General features: G+C 43.0%; 2 protein-coding genes across 5 annotated transcripts in view; both read right to left on the reverse strand.

Moving 5' to 3' along the window:
- The window catches only part of PHEX (phosphate regulating endopeptidase X-linked), a 259,915-nt gene extending 247,533 nt beyond the window's left edge, over positions 1 to 12,382 (reverse strand). For 3 of the 4 annotated variants that reach the window (XM_081793110.1, XM_081793113.1, XM_081793109.1), the window contains exon 1: positions 149 to 12,382. The gene's annotated coding sequence lies outside the window, so the exon portion shown is untranslated. The remainder of the gene's footprint in view (positions 1 to 148) is intronic. The other variant, XM_081793111.1, reaches the window with a different exon arrangement.
- A 117-nt stretch (positions 12,383 to 12,499) lies between these two features.
- The window catches only part of SMS (spermine synthase), a 53,692-nt gene continuing 51,740 nt past the window's right edge, over positions 12,500 to 14,451 (reverse strand). Inside the window, exon 11 of the mRNA XM_081793121.1 lies at positions 12,500 to 13,025. Coding sequence (XP_081649247.1) covers positions 12,986 to 13,025 — 40 coding nt within the window. The 3' untranslated portion in view covers positions 12,500 to 12,985. The remainder of the gene's footprint in view (positions 13,026 to 14,451) is intronic.

A 14,451-nucleotide genomic window follows, 5' to 3' on the forward strand; every position in this document is an offset into this window, starting at 1 on the left:
AAAGGAGACTTGTAGGTCTCCTCTGATAAATGTGACCAAGTACCTTTCTAACTTCTGATGATTTTGTCTATTAGCCCCTCACATGAAGCATTGTTTTAAAGGAGTTCTTTGGCACATAACAGAAACCCACAATAATGTATTTTCCAACCTCTCCATTGCTTTCTTCCTAGTAACATTATTGTAGCATTCTGATTCTTCCATGAGGATGTTGACATTAGTCCTCCAAATTTTGATGGCCTGTGGATTTCAGCCGGGTTAAATGCATTTGTTCCATGAAAGAGAAAGCTGGTCATCTCATTTTGAGTTGTTCATTTCTTCCTATGTCAGTGTCAAAATGAAACATAAATTAGTCACTACTCTTACTGTTAAGCTGAATCGCTTGCTAAGTCTTTTGTACATTACTGGGTGTTTCATACCCAAGCTACCAGATATGGTATCTCTTTGATGATTTACATTCCACAGACTCTTAGATCACTTATATTTTCATTCTTTTTACCAGGTACTGTGTCCTGCTAAACTGTGGGGATGTGAAGCTCTTTAGGGAATGGTCCCTACTCTCCAAAAGTTTATATAATAACACAAATATCAAATCTTAACCAATTTGAACACACAAATAGAACATCACCCAAACCTGCCTTACAGAGGTCCTTCCAGGACATATCAAAAATGCTTAACCTCTTTACTGCCCCATTTAATTATCAGTTAATATAGCCAGTTACCCTGAAGATGTCTGGAGAAATTAGAGAGAAAAAAAAAAACGAGCATTTGGGAGAATTATAGTGGGTTTTAAAGATTAAGTAAAACCAAAGCTGAATAACTGTTCTTGGCAAATACAAAGACTGGCAAGGGCATGGCACTTAATATTCCTTAAGATTCCACCACGTGGTTTCTTTTAAAGGCAGCAGTGGCCCAAAATATTTGACAGTTTGGCTGCAGTGCTATACATTCTGATTTTGCATAACTCATTTTTGAAACTTGATTCTTGCTGGTAAATAATAAAAGCTAACATTTGAGCCCTTACTCTGTGCCAGGCACCAGTCCAAGCCTCACAATTATCCAGAGGGAAGTTGCTATGGATTGAATGCTTATGTCCCTTCAAGTTCATATACCGAAATCCTAACCCCCACGGTGCCTGGGTGGCTCAGTCAGTTAAGCATCCAACTTCGGCTGAGGTCATGATCTTGCGGTTTGTGACTTCCAGCCCTCTCCGTGTCAGGCTGTCTGCTATCAGCACAGAGCCTACTTTGGATCCTCTGTCGTCCTCTCTCTCTGTACCTCCCCCTCTTTCTCTCTTTCAAATTAAAAAAAAATAGATATAGATATAGATATATATGTACGTATTTATAAGAAATCCTATGCCCCAATGTGACAGTATTAGGAGAGGGGGCACGTGGGAGGTGACTAGGTCATAGAGGGCAGCCCTCATGAACAGGATTAGTACTCTTACAAAAGGGACCACAGAGAGCTCCTTGACACTCCCACTATATGGACACAGAGAGAAGAGGGCCATCTATGAACCAGGAAGCTGGCTATCACCAGACACTGAATCCGCCAAGCACCTTGATTGTGGACCTCCCCACCTTCGGTACTGTGAGAAATAAACTTCTGTTTATAAGCCACCCAGTCTATGGTATTCTGTTCTAGAAACTGGAATGGGCTAAGACAGAGTTGCCATTATTGTTCCTATTTTACAGATGCCCAAAAGAGGGCCATCATCCCAGAGGCAGGATTTGAAGCCAGCAGTCTGGGCCCAGAGCCTATGCTCTGCACCTTCCCATTCTGCATCCCACAAGTAAACGGCATTTGCAGGAGTCAGCATTCCTTGTCCTGAATGTAATATCACTACTATGTGTTAGCACGATTGACTTTTACGTCTGGAAATTCATAATGGTTTCTCAAACCAGTCTTGATGCTATTACTAAAAGCAAGGAGTGGAGTGAAGGAACAATGCTGCCTTGATTTCCATGTGCAAGAAACAATACAGTCTGGTGTTTCAGGCTCCCTAATTACCAAGAATATGTTTGCCAAACGGCACCTTTCCTAAGTTTTCTGAATGATGTCCCATCCGGGAAGTGACAGACTGTGGCATCTCATACCAAAGTAGTAGATCTTTAAATTCACAGTACTGTGTTACCTTGTGAGGCACATGTTCGTGTTTTGCTTTATTTCCTTAAAGATTTTACCAGCTGTTCGCTAACAAGAGGTCATCTGTTGACTGCTTCATTCAAAGTGCAATACAGGCTTTTAAGATTCAGTCTTCACACATGTCAGTCAAGATGGACAGTCTGTGCTGCTCCCTCTGAAAAACACATTTTCCTATTTCCTTAAACACCATGAGTTCTGACCAGGGACATCAAGCACCCCTTGGATTTCACATTCAATTCTGAAGTCAAATGTGGTCTGTTGAATTACAGTTCTCACTTCCTCACTCCCCAGTCATCCACATCATGGCTATGGCTTCATGCTGCTGGACTGCACTTCCTTACCTCTCAGACTTGGGCTTGGCTACACACTGTGCTTTGACCAACCGGACAGCGACAGACATGAAATAGAGGCTAGACAGGTACCCACATCATCATGCTTACCCTCCCGTCTTTCACCATAAGAACATGTCTCAGGTAACTAGTGGTCCGAGGAGGGTGAGAGCCATGTGGAGCCGACCCTGATGGAACACACACCTTTGAGCAAAGCCCAGCAGAGCCCTGTCTGGATCAGCTGAACCCCAGCCAACCCACAGGTGGGCGAGAGAGAAACCAACGCTCGTTGTTGCTCTAAGCTATTGAAATTTGAAGTTTGCTCGCAGGCAGTCTTACTGCAGTAACAGCTAATACATAAGAAGCCCTCCTCTTTTGCCATCTCATTATTTTGAAGAGCACCTGGGATCAATGTAATGGAGTACCACAGGCTGGCTGGCTTAAACAAGAGAAATGTATTGTCTCACAGTTCTGGAGACTGTAACTCTGAGATCAAGGCGTCGGCAGGGTTGGCTCCTTCTGAGGGCTGTGAGGGAGAATCTGTTCCAGGCCTTTCTCCTTAGGCATTCCTTGGCTTGTAGAATAATATTCTCCTGCCTCCACAATGTACATGTTTCTGGGTCCAAATGTGCCCTTTTGTAAGGACACCAGTCATATCAGATGAGGGCCCACCCTAATGACCTCCTCTTAACTTCGTCATCTGCAAGGACCCTATTTACAAACAAGATCACATTCACAAATACTGGAGGTTGGGACTTGAACATCTTTTACAGGGGACACAATTACACAATTCAACCACAACACCATCCCAGATGCCTTTCTGGTGGGGGAGAATAAGACTGCAAGGGCCTGATGGGCTTTGGTTAAGGAAAATCTAAGAGTTAATCTTTTTGCATAGCTGTAGTTGGGATAAATAGGTTTTGCTGTCTTCTAAACATTTGGTGTTTTGTAATCTATTTGCATAAATCACCTCCATCCTACCCATCCCTTAACTAAAACCTGTGTGTTCTGTTTATAGCCTTCACCTTACTAAGCCTTACCCTCACTCCAGTGGGCTTTAACCTCCTGCAGTTCTCACAGTGCGCCCTATTGCTCTGCGCTGGTGTTTTGTGCTTATTTTTCTTTGCTGCTTAAGAGGCTGCCCACAAGTTTTCTTCCTCTGCACAATACCCTGAACAGATCCCAAACATGGTCTTCTATGGCCTCCTACACAGCAGCCGCTGTGGCCAAAGGGGCTAATAAGTGCTACTGAAAGCTGTTAGTACATCAGAACTGAATCATGTAACCTCTAATCCTCCCCCTGATCATTCTTTGCATCTTGAATAAACCTGCAAAAGACCCAGTGTCAAAATGAAATGTGTTCTGGTTGTACTCTCCACAGAAATAAACAAACTCAACCTAAACCCATCAAATCAAAGCACAATCCAGGCTTCGGTAAGTTGCAGGTTTGGCTGAATAAGAAGTATAATCCTTTATCCTTGTGTTTAGAACCTTCTAGCTGTCAGGGCGATGTCTGCACACTGAACAGGGCCTCCATATCCTTTCAGAATCATGAAGAGGACTTGAAAACGGACACTATTCATTGCTTCAAAGTCTCCACTAAATGGCCTCCATCCATTGCTGACTTTTCACATGCTGGGGGTATAAATGCCTTTCCATTTGGGGAGTACTGGGAGCTTAAAACTGAACCCCAAATAATGGTTTATCTAATGGTCTTTTTAACAAAATCCATGAGAACATTTCTAACCCTTGGAAATCAGATGAAACTCACTTTAACAATTACTATGGCAACGTCTATTGCTTTTGGGGCTGCCTGTAACAATAAGTTGATATTCAAAACATTTTGATTCAGCAGTGGGCCATGCCAACAGCTTTCTGCATTTTTCCTATAATGTCACCCATCTGATTTTCCACTCACCAGCACTCTAGCTCAGTACTACTTAGAACACGGTCCACACACCGGTAGCACGGACTTCAGCGGGTTGGACTGTGAGAACTGCAGAGTCCTGGGCCCTGCCCCAGACCTAGGGAATCAGACTGTCTTTGAAGGAAATAAAATCAGGTAATCCTCATGCACACTCAAGTTGGGAAGCACCACCCTCATTTTTCTCTTCCTACTTCTAAATAGCAAGACAGCCACTGTTCCAGCTGAACCTTTTAAAGTCCTCAGCCAGTTTTCCTGTAAAACTAATTAAATAGCTTTTTAATGTTATCCTATTTTCAAATCTAAAATATTACAATATAGGGCTCTTTGCCTTCAGTCAAGAAGAGGCTTCAGGCCAGTTTCACTCTCCATTCCTCCCTCCTGCCACATACACAGGGAAAGAAAAAAAAAAAAAAAAACTCTTCACACCCTGCAGCCTCTTAACAGAAACTCAGAAACAAACATCTCACAGCAAAGAAACAGTGGGGTCTTCAAAGGAAGATCTTCTTTGTCCGAGGCCTTTTGCCTCTAAGCCAGCAGGACCCCCAAGAACCTGAGTGTGGATGGACACCGAACTGCCACGACATCCTCTTCCTCCTCCTGGCATCTCTATTTACTTCCACCGCAGCCTTCACGGTCTCCTGTGGGGCCCCCGGCAGGTGCCGTGTAGTGACAGGCAGAAAGCCTCAAAAACAATTTCGCCATTAGAATGTCTGCCTCACGAACACTGCATTTTATTGTCTCCTGTACTAGATCGTAAAAGCAGCAGATGCTTCTATGGATCCTTTGACCATCATTCCTCTTAGGTTTTTCATTCTTTGTCCAAAAATCTTGCTGTCATGTCCATCAGGCAGACAGGAGACCAATTGTGCCAGGAGCACCACTTGCTTGTTTTTTTTTTAAGATTTTATTTTATTTTACTTGAAGTAATCTCTACACCAAAATTGGGACTTACACCCAAACCCTGAGATCAAGAGCTGCACGCTCCACCGACTGAGCCAGCCAGGTGCCCTATTGTTTTTTCTTAATGTTAAATATTTTACTTGGAAGGAATCTCAAACTTAGAGAAAAGTTGCAATAAGAACTTGAGTAAATTTAATACCAATACTTGTATCGAAACTACCGTTCATATTCCAGTTTGTCAACTGAAGCAATATGGGATGCACTGTAGCGCCAGGCATCACATTTCATTGCCACATTTCTTTAGCCTCCTTCAATTTGGAAACCTCTTCACAGCCTTGTGCGTCTTTTGACATTAATGCTTTTAAAGAACTAGGGTGTTTTTAAAACAATGTTCTCCCTTTGGGTCTAATGCTTCCCTGTGATTAGATTCAGATATGCACTTAGCCAGACACAGGACTGCACAGGCGGAGAGGGGCCCTTCTCAGAGTACTGGAGGCATGTGTATCCACCTGCTCCTTATTGGGGATTTTGATCACCTCGGCAAGGTGCCGTTCAGCTTTTCCACTATAAAGTTGTTTTCTCTAGCAATGCGTGGGAGGCTGAAGAATGCCCACCTATGGATGTCCACACCCTAATCCCAAGAACTTTGTTACCTTGTAACGCCTTTGCAGCTGTGGTAGAGATCTTGAATGGAGGAGGTGGTGGATTATTGGGTAGTATTATGTAATCCCAAAGGGGCCTTACCACAGGAACGCAGGAAGAGAAAGACAATGTGAAAACAGCAGCGGAGAGACTTGAAGAGGTTAATGCACTGCTGGCTTTGAGACTGGAGGAAAGGAACAGACACTAAAGCCATCTGCAGATGGCCTCTACAAGCTAGAAAAAGCAGAAAATGGATTCTCCCCCTAAAGTTTCCAGAAGCAACCCACCCTGCCCACAAGGTGATTTGATTTGAGCCCTAGTTTCAGGGGCACCTGGGTGGTTAAGCATCGGACTCTTGATTTTGGCTCAGGCCATGATTTCATGGCTTGTGAGATCAAGCCCCGTGTCGGGCTATGCAGCATGGAGCCTGCTTGGGATGCTCTCTCCCTCTCTCTGCCCATCCCCAACTTGCACACATGCTCTTGCACACATTAAAAAGAAAAAGACCGCAGGGGGCGCCTGGGTGGCTGAGTCAGCTAAGCCTCTGACTTCAGCTCAGGTCATGATCTCATGGTCTGTTGAGTTTGAACCCCGCATCAGGCTCTGTGCTGACAGCTCAGAGCCTGGAGTTTGCTTCAGATTCTGTGTCTCCCTCTCTCTCTGCCCTTCCCCCACTTGCACACTGTCTCTCTCTCTCTCTCAAAAATAAATAAATGTTTAAAAAATTCAAAACAAAAAAAAAAGACTAGTTTCAGACTTTTGATCTCCAGAACTGTAAGATGATAAATGTGTCACCTTAAAAGGAACTTAGTTTGTTGTAATCTGTTGGAGCTACAATAGGAAACTTATACACAGCTCATAAGCAATCTCTGGGAGACTTTATAGCCATGTAAACAGGCTTCTTGTCAAATTTTCCCCAAGATTTTACATCAGAGGGTGATGCTTGCCTGATTCCGTCTTCCATGTGAGGATTACAAAATGCTAATTTTTCAACTCCAGCACTCACAACACTTAGTTGGCACTCAGGATTCTAAGCACCTTATCTGTTTGTAATATGCGTTCCCACTTATTCATGCGTTTGTTTTCCATATACCCCCATGACTTCCAATGTTTTCCACTGGTTTATAATTCATCACCATACTTAACTACTTTAGTGCACAAACCCTTCCAGATTTATCCACTGGAAGCCAAGGGCCTGGCTCAAGTCTTGTGGCCTTGCTGCCTGGTCTCCACAGACCGGCACTGGAACCCAAGCCATGGGCCCAAAGTGGAGGCCTGGTGCAAGAATTCCACCCAGTAGGTGAGGAGTCACCAAGGATGGAGTCATTGAAGAGTGATGAAATTGACAGTGGACTGCAAACAGGAAAAAAAAAAAAAAGGCGGGGGGGGGGGTGGGAAACTCACAGAAACGGCTAACACCAAAATGGCCACAGATTCTCAGTTCATTCCAGTTTTACGGTCTGAATGCTGTACACCTTCCTGAGTTTCTGCTCTTCTTCAGCCCTTCAGGGCACCTAGAAGGAACCCAGAAGACACAAGCCCTAGAGAACTACCCCTTTCACCAACACAGCACTTTCACCCATATTGGGACTGTACTCTTGCTCCTTCGATGCGCAAAGATGCAAGGACTTCTCCCTTTATCTCTGCTTTTCTTCTTGAACATACCCAACTCTGTATAATTTCTTTACACTAGCCTATTTCCTCCATGCCCCACATGGAAAATGGAATTCTAAGCATTCCCTTTTATGGTGCACTTTAACCTCTTAATACCTACTACATGTGCAAAGCATTCAATATGACCAATGGGCACCAGGTTGTGGTGGCTGGAGCTTACGTTCTAGCCATCTGTCAACCACACTTGAGCCTCAGATCTTGCTTCTCTGCCCACATACTTCAGTTAAAGACCTCCAGCTCTTACGTGGCAGTCAAAAACCATCCTGCAGTGTATTCCTTCTCACCAGGACACACTCTGTCTTCAGACACTAAACAGTAAACGTATGTGGACAATACATAATGAAGAATATTTAATATGATGAGAAAAAAAGAGAAACACGGAGTGTGAAGGGCCCATGCAATGAGTGCACAGGCTATGTTGACAGAAGCTCCCCCTTAGCACCGGAAGGACAGGAAGTTTCAGGTTATCAAATTTAACTCCCACAACTGAAAACAGGCAAAGGCAGAGTTATCTAGAAAGTAGAGGACGCGGAACATAGCCCAAGGAGCATTTCTGTCGCTCTGCAATGAACTCAGAGCTGTCAGAATCACTTAGTGAGAACCTAAATACCAACATAATCATCAACCTATCAGGAACAATACTAAGTTAACACCAGAGGCAAAGCCCTCATCTGTAAGAGACCAGCCCCTTTCCTGTCTTTACACTCCTGGGTTTTCATCTCTGGGCAATGGGGGGAGACAGCCCTCCAGGCTTCCCTCTTTGGTATCAGAGGGCATCTGTTAAAACAGACCTCTCTTGATTAGTCTGATTTCCCAGGCAGAGCCCCTGATTTATTCTGCTATACTCCTGAGCAAAGTGGCACAGACAGGGCCTGCTCCCTAATACTATATCATAAAGAAACTGCTCACTGAAAATGACCACACGTCATTGGCTGCTGCCTGGTGGCTGGCGTCTGTATTAGTGAGCCGGCCAGGATGTCTCCAAGACCCCCAGATACCGGAGATAAGCATACCTGTTCAGTCACATTTATCATCTGATTTCCCAGGGAAATCCCATCCAAGGATATTCAAATCGCTTTCCAAAAACACTGGGCTATTTCTTGCCCATGTTCTATTTCTTATTTTTGAAATAACGAGTAAAGCACAAATCAGTGGAATAAGTGCACTAGGTAATTGAGATTTTAAACAGTTCTGGCTGAGAAGAACTGATCTGCCAGCATTGATTTGAGGTTCTGACAGCAGGATGAAGGGACCCAGCTACCCTTCCCCACCACCTAAATACAATCAAACAATGGAAGGAAAAACTGTAGGCCAGAGAGGTTCGTAAACTGGGGCCTATGGACAGAACTATGTGTCCCTAAACTTGAACGGGAAAACATTTCTATCTTTATTTTCACTAACCTCTAACTGAAATTTAGCACTTCCTTTAAGTACCAGTGTAGGTGACAAGCCATATTAGTACTGGCAGTACCTAGGACTTTGTCAACCAGAGAAATCAGATGCATTCTTAACCACATTTCAGTTGCTGCAGATAATTATATTCATTACTACTCCAAAATCATGGTATCTGATCCACCACTACACTCACCTATGTAACAAGTTATTAAAGCACAAATGTTAAGTCATAAATTTTTAAAAGACAGTATCACTTGTTTCCTTATAATCGTATCTACTTTACATATTAAAAACCAAGTTTCTGAGGAAGGGTTCACAGGTTTAATCAAGCTACCAAATGAATCCAAGGTACAAAAAAAGGGTTAAGAACCACTGTCGCAGGCTCAGAACGCTAGAACCTAGATTCAAATTGTGACTAGCTATGGGACCTCTGGGACACACTGAAAATTATGATTGCTGCCTACTCAGTGATACTGACACTGAATTCACAAAATTATTTTAAAACTGAGCAAGACAGGGGCGCCTGGGTGGCTGAGTTGGTTAAGCGTCTGACTCTTAGTTTCGGCTCAGGTCATGATCTCGCGGTTCATGGGTCAAGCCCTGCTAGCAGGGCAGAGCCTGCTTGGGACCCTTTCTCCTTCTCTGCCCCTCCCCCACCCGCTCTGGCACTCTCAAAAATAAAACCTAAAAAAAAAAAAGTGGGCAAGATAATGTAAATAAAAGTGGTGTATTAGCCCAAAGCATAGCAATACAAAAGATTATTTAGCACAGACACCTAGCAACAGGAAACAGAAAGAGGTTAAGTGTCTCTTCACGACCACACATAGCAGCTCCTATCAAATAATGCTGTCCAACTAGCCTCTAGAACAGTGCCACTCAAAGTGCTATTCCAAACTAGGGAAGAAGCACAGCTACAGTGTAAATCAGCATACAGCTTCCTTCACTGAGGTCTTGCTTGGAACAAGACGTTCAGCTGAATTAAACAAAATACTCAAAAAACAAAGAACTGGTTGAAGGACCACGCTGTGAGTAGCACTGCTCTCAAGTCCCCAACACAGGCCAATGATGTGGAACATCACACACACCCTTCACCCTAACCCAGGAACCATGGGAACAGAACAAAATCCATCAATCTGAGACCACTGGAGCTTACCATAGTTAATGCAAGCAAGGAGGTGACAATTCAACTGGAAGGCACGTTTTTATTTTGACATCAGTACTGCTCGCACCCAGGAAAAACACTGTTAACCCAGCCTTCCTTCAGCCATTAATCAAGTGTTTTAAATTCTCAATCACATTTTTAGGAGAAAGCACCATTTTTTATTTTTTTTTAAATTTTTTTAACGTTTATTTATTTTTGAGACCGAGAGAGACAGAGCATGAACAGGGGAGGAGCAGAGAGAGAGGGAGACACAGAATCTGAAACAGGCTCCAGGCTCTGAGCTGTCAGCACAGAGCCCGACGCGGGGCTCGAACTCACGGACCGTGAGATCATGACCTGAGCCGAAGTCGGACGCTTAACCAACCAAGCCACCCAGGCGCCCCGAGCACCATTTTTTAAAATAAACCAGGGGCACCTGGGTGGCTCAGTCGGTTAAGCCTCTGACTCTTGGTTTCACCATAGTCAGAATCTCACCGTTTGTGGGATCAAACCCGCGTCAGGCTCTACACAGACAGCATGGAGCCTGCTTGGGATTGTCTCTCCCCCTCTCCTTGCCCCTCTCCCCGCTCACTCTCTTTCTCTCTCTCAAAATAAACAGTAAAAATAAAATAAACCAATTCTTGATATCTGCTAATGTGTTGAATGGAATTTAGATTACACAGCCAATATTTGTCTTTAATTGAAAAGTGGCTGTATGATACAACAGTATTCTTTTAGATTACCTATAGATTATATAAAACACAACAGCCATTAACATAAAATAACTTAATATTGTATAGTATTTCCTTAAAATGCAGCTAAAGTACAGGTTGTTTTTGGCTATCAGAGATCAGTTTGCATGCTTCATTTTAAACAATTACAAAGATGTTCAAAAACAGTCAGGCATCATCCTTTCTCCAATACAAAGAAACAAGCAGGGTCAGAATCTACCATTATCACCCCAAGTAAAAATCTCCTTTCCTTCCTCCTCCCACCCCACACCCTTTACTCTCTCGCGAATGTATCTCTGACGTCTGCCACAGCCTGGTCCGGGTCAGTTCTAACTCTCAGCTCTTGGCGGTACATGTGTGTCATCAGACTCATCACAGGGTTTAGCCTCTGCACGAAGCTAGCCTTCAAGTATAAAATTATGCTGACTTATTAGTAACACTATAACCAGATAGCAGACAGACTTGGTTTCTTTCCTATAATGGAAAAAAATCCAATCTGTTAAGCCAAAATGGTGTTCTAACAGTAATAATACCACCATTTTTAATCTCACACGGTATACAAGTACAAAGCCTTTGCAAAACATTACAGAAGAATTTGAGGGAGTAGGTAGGACTGTCTACCAATGCTTTTTATAAAAGCTCAATGCACAAGAAAAATATTTGCTGAAAGCCAGTCTAGTTCCAACATGACAAACTCTCCCTTTATTCCATTATTGTTTCTCTCCGTGCCAATCCAATCAAAAAGAAAAGCAGGCATGCACTCATTTTTTAAAGAATATCTGTTAGAGGGGTGCCTGGCAGCAACTCTTGATCTCGGGATTGTGAGTTCAAGTCCCACGTTGGGCGTAGAGATTACTTAAAAATAAAATCCTAAAAAAATAAAATCAAAACAACAAAACTATTAAAAAAAAAAAAAGAGTATCTGTCAGAGAAACCTATCTTGGGAGGAAGAATGTTCTGGGTTGACACTAATTCTCTCAAAACACACACTGAATATTTCAATTTTTAATGCTTTCCTCACTGCAAATTCACCATAAATGAACACAATGCCTTGATAAAACATAAAGCTGTTATAAAAAGAACAGAATAACCATTGATGTCTAATAATCCAAGTCAGTGTACCTTCACCTTTGATGTGGATTCTTATCCACAAATACACTTTACAAGCTGTTAGCTGCCTGCACTTCCTGAGTTTATGCCACTCTCATTGCAGGCCTCTACAAACTCTCATCTATCTGTGCATCTAAAATCCTTCTTAAAAAGTTTTACAGCAGCAATCCAAAATGCTCTGTGTTTCCACATCTAATACACCAATATGGGAACAGAAATAAGCTTCTGACTTTCAACTTTCCAGTAAGACCAAATCTTTTCCTATCCTCAGGTCAATTTTATAATGAAGAACTGGTGAATGTAATAGGTTGTATATCATTTACCATGGGGGTAAATGAAGTCATTACTACTGTTCAAACAAAGGCCCTAAGGCCATCCTGTTATAGAGATAAATGGCACTGAGTGATAGAAAAGAACTAAAAAAGATCAGGAGACACCTTTGTTCTGTGAGATCAGCAGTGAGAAAGTGGGGACCTGGCTGAAATAAAACAACAAACACATGAAATTTCTCATTTATAATTTTAATTGAAGCATTGCTATTCATTTTTTCTTAACTCTTTCTTATAAGCACCAAATTTTAATAACTAAGTCAATTTTCTGGGAAAAAAACACCATCAAGAACTTCCCTCCAGAACAAAAACAATGATGTTCATTCCTCCAAACAACCAAATTTGAAGTCTACCAAAACAAAAATAAAAAGCCCACACACACAAAAGAAAGTAACAAAAATCACATTCTAGGGGTTCAGTGCATTTAGCAGCCTTCGCTGTGCTGTCTAATCATCCTTCAGCTGACTTTCAAAAAAAATAACACCCTAGCTCATCAAAATATACATTTTCCATTTGCTTTTTTTAAATTAAGAATAATAATTAAAAAGAAAAGAAAACTTGAAGGAATTCACAATCAATTGCCTGACTCCTTTCGATGTCATGTACAGCATATGAAGGTCAGGAAGACTATTTGCAGCACACACGATTGGGGACAATGGTCTTCAAGGGTTAGCTTTCTTCCAAACAGTGTAAAATACCCACCTGGACAGGGAGTCAAGGAATAAGTGCAGATAATTCAAGGAAGAACAGACAGCATTTAAAATTTGTTTGCTGGCCTACAAACTGGAAGGTGGATGCAAGTTTCAAGGCTTAAAGCATTGCAGTGATGAGCATTAGGTCCTCTTAACAAGGCCACTTTAACAGCCTGCATACCTACCACCTGTGACTGGGTCGCCGGTGGGGAGGAGCGGGGAGCAAATGGAGACAAGGCTAAAGGCAAACAAATACTTCCTCAGGTATGCTACTGCTTTCAGACTTCTTAGGGAATTAACATGACAAGGAAGGGTGGGAAGGTGAGAGACTGGGGGGTGGAGGAGGAAGAGAGGGGTGGGAAAAAGAGAGGGAGGGAAAAAGAGAGGGAGGGAGAAAGAGAAGGAAAAACAGGTAGAAGGATGGAGTGGAGCCAGAGGGCAGAAGCCTTTTCTCCAAATGTTATCAACTAGATTTCTACCGAAAAAATGCTCCAGAAGGAAAGCCTGATGAAGGTGGACAGTTGGTTAGGGGAGAGTTACCAGAGATCTCCACAGAAAGAAAGTGGCTGCCCAGCATACACAGAGAGCTTCTTCCAGGGGGATCTAGGGGTTTTCTAAGGCCCATGTCTGTCAGAGGCTGCCAGGGTTTGCGGACAAGGACCTCACTGCAGGCCAGCGGCAGTCACAGAATCTCTCTAGACAGCAATGAAGACAGCTGTTACAGAAAACTAGACTTGGCCACCTCAGATAAGGAAGCTTTTATCTGGAGACTAGAAGTCTGCCTTTTAGGAGGAAACGTATTTTAAATTTCCAGTGACAATGCTCCCATTCTGCCTTTTCTCTGGGTACTTTTATTTCTCTGGACTAACTTTACTAAGTGGAACTAATGAAGAACACCAACACTGGTTTCTACTGCAAATCAGAATCGAGTGAAGTGTAGAAACTAATATCAAAGTAGGATGATTTTAATATAAAAAATAGAATGAGAGGCGACTGGGTAGCTTAGCTGGTTAAGCATCCGACTCTTCATTTCTTCATTTCGGTGCAGATCATGATCTCATGGTTCGTGGGCTCCCTGCTGACAAGCGTGGAGCCTGCTTGGGATTCTCTTTCCCCTCTCTGCCCCTCCCCACCCTGTGCATGCGCTCTCGCTCTCAAAATAAATAAACTTAAAAAAAAAAAAAATAGAATTAGCATGTTTAGTCTTTTTGCCCGCTACAGCTCAGGTGGTATTTTAGACTAGGGCTTCTGAAGCTTTATGTGCACAGCAATCTCCTGGTAGACCGGTCCAGGCAGGTAACCAGGCCTCAAGCCAGCCTCTGCCAGCCTCTGCTGGAGCAGGAAGCCAGGGTGGGGCTTGAGGATCTTCATGCTAACCGGTTCCCAGGGGATGCTGCAGTTCTGGGGACAGCCTTTGAGAACCAGTGCTGCTTAAT

This window comes from Panthera onca, chromosome X (genome assembly GCF_046562875.1).
Source record: "Panthera onca isolate mPanOnc1 chromosome X, mPanOnc1 haplotype 2, whole genome shotgun sequence".
NCBI classification, from domain to species: Eukaryota; Metazoa; Chordata; class Mammalia; order Carnivora; family Felidae; genus Panthera; species Panthera onca.